This window comes from Monoraphidium neglectum (assembly GCF_000611645.1).
Source record: "Monoraphidium neglectum strain SAG 48.87 unplaced genomic scaffold scaffold04936, whole genome shotgun sequence".
Classification (NCBI taxonomy): domain Eukaryota; kingdom Viridiplantae; phylum Chlorophyta; class Chlorophyceae; order Sphaeropleales; family Selenastraceae; genus Monoraphidium; species Monoraphidium neglectum.
In genome coordinates, this window is record NW_014008694.1 from 1 (window position 1) to 2,556 (window position 2,556).

At 66.2% G+C, this 2,556-nt stretch overlaps 1 protein-coding gene across 1 annotated transcript; it reads right to left on the bottom strand.

Moving 5' to 3' along the window:
- Positions 1-667: 667 nt before the first annotated feature.
- Positions 668-2,340, bottom strand: MNEG_14991 (hypothetical protein; the record flags this gene model as incomplete). The annotated part of the gene is made up of 3 exons (XM_014036538.1): positions 668-835; positions 1,132-1,220; positions 1,380-2,340. 3 exons carry the CDS (start codon positions 2,338-2,340, stop codon positions 668-670), a joined length of 1,218 nt encoding a protein of 405 aa, XP_013891992.1.
- Positions 2,341-2,556: the final 216 nt, after the last annotated feature.

Genomic DNA, 2,556 nt, shown 5'->3' on the forward strand with positions numbered 1-2,556 from the left:
CCTCGCACGGGCATCGTCTGCAGGCCCGCCGGCCACGTACCGCCTAGGCACTGCGGCGGCGCCGCATGCAGGGGCGCTCTGGCCGAGCGCTATGGCGCCAAGGGGCACTGTTGATTCACGTGCTGTGTAACGGCTGCAAGTACGTGAGTGCTGGTCCGATTGTGACCAGCCGAATGAGCAGGATCAGGACAGGGTTGAACACAGCAAAGAGCCGAGACATATCTGCAAGCAGTGTGAGTTTTGGCTGATGCAGTTTGTGCCCCCAATTTCCGGCAGGCAGCAGCTTCGCTGAAATCAAAGGGCCTGCAGCTTCTCAGGCGCTTTATGATGCTCTGCCCCCTTCTCTTGGCATGCCGACAGCTGAGATGTTCTGCCAGAAACAGAAGGGGCTCAACAACAATGGCTACAACTAGCGCACATGATAACCAACACATGAAGTGACATTTCGGCGGCAGCAGCAGCGGCGGCGAGGGCGGCAGCTCGCAACTGTTGCGCACCCCAACAACATGCCAACTGCCCAAATGCAGACGTGGGTGAAAGAGTGTTTGCTACAATGCAGATGCGAATGCCATAAGCCCCTTGTACAGCCGCTGGCAGCGGTGCGTCGCCTACAATTCTGCCCTCCCAGGAGGCGGTTGCGCAGCACGGCCCTCCCTGCAGCGCCCCTCTACTGCTCAACAGCCGCCACTGCAGCCGCCGCGGGCTTGTCCGCTTCGTCCAGCAGGGATGTGATGGTGTCAAAGTCGAGCTCGCCCTCTATAATCTGGTTGCCTATGACCCAAGTGGGGAAGGCCTGCACTGGGACCTCGGCGCAGGCGGGCGCCAGCTGGACGCCCTGCGTGGGGGGATGAGACGTGATTGGTGGCGGGCAGGTGCGTGATACGTTGGCGTAGCCAGGCGCAGCGGATGGGGCAAAGGGGTTGAGTCAAGCTTGCGGCGGCAGGCCAATGGGCGCAGAAGATGCGAATGGCGGCGTGCCCCAGGGATTTGGCACAGGGGAGGGTCTAGGTCGGCGACATGGGCGCAGGCGCGATGGCGCCGCAAGTGAGGCTGGGCGTCTGAGAGTAGCTGCTGTACAAGAAGTCCAAAACGTGGCCTGTCGTCATGGCTGAGCAAGGAGCAGCAACTCACCCGCCTCCATCCGTCTGGGAAGCACTCCACATAGGGAAAGGCTGCGGCGAGGAGCGAGACCGTGACGGGTGAGGCGCTGTTTTGAAGAGCTGCGGGGTCAAAAGGTCGTCCCGGGCGCCCCAGCCGCATGCAGTACTTTGCGACCTCAGAAGTGCCGGTCACACAGACACCACCTGACGCCACGGGGTCCATGGACTCTGCGCCCAGCGCCCTGGTGCAACACACCACCCAAAAGCGCCTCGGCTCACCCGCCATGGCCTGCTTGCCGAACGTCTGCTCCTGCTCGAAGCAGTGGCTGCACCAGAAGGCCCCAAACATCTGCGCCCCCGAGTCGCGCAGCCGCTCCGCCAGCGCGACCGAGCGCGGGGTGCTCTCCTTCGTGACCTCGGGCTTGTTGTATGGCAGCTCAAACGTCGCGCCGCCAGCGGCTGTGCTGCCCTCGACGGGGGCGAACCCAAAGTACAGCAGCAGCGCCGCCGCCGCCGTCGACGCGAGGCCCGGGCCGGCCGCGTCCGCGAGCTGGCGCGCGGGCAGGCCGACCACGAGCAGCGCGGCGAGCGAGAAGGAGAGGGCGGCGGAGGCGTAGCACCACGCGCAGGGCGCGCCGCCGAGGGAGGTCTGCAGGACATACATCAAGTAAGCGCTCGTCGCCGCGAGCGCGCCGACGCCGCCCGCCAGCGCGAGCCGCGGCGCCGGGCCGAGGTCGCGCCCGGCGGCGGCCTCGCGCGCGCCGGCTGCTGCGAGCGCCGCGACGGCGCCGTACGCGGCGGCGCCGAACAGCGGGAGCGGCAGGCCGAGGAGCGTCGCGTAGCTGCTGTTAAGGACGCTGGCGCAAGCGCCGGCGACGGGGCACGCCACATCGGAGGCTGTGAGCTTGGCGACCGTCAGGTACGCGGTCTCCGCGGTGCCCAGCGCGGCCAAGGCCGCCATCACGCCGTAGGGAGGCCCGACGCTCGGCACGACCGCGGCGGCAGCGGCGGCGGAGGGAGCGCGGGTGCCGCTGCTCGTGTCGGCAGCGGCGTCGCTGCTGCCGCCGCTGCCTGCCTCCTGCGCCTCAGCGGTGTCGCGCTCGGCTGCCAGGCATAGCGTCTCACGACGCTGCCGGTGCGTGGGGCTGGCGCATGGAAACACAGCAGCAGGGCGAGCGGTGCGGCGAGCAGCGACGCAAGAGGTGCTTGCGCCGCTGCGGCTCGGAAGCCGCATCGCCATTGCCACCTTGTGCACTTTGAAAGCCTTCACGAGCAGCCTAGGGCCCTCTTGCCCGACTCTGGCTTTCGGGGCACCCACAGTAGATGAGGTACTAGGGGCTCTGCCTTGAAGTATCTGGCGATTGAATCGCTTCTATAACATTAATATGATCAAACAACGGACTCCTCCGCAAAGATCTCCGCCGCACAAATTTCTCCAAGTCGAGGCTGCCAGCTC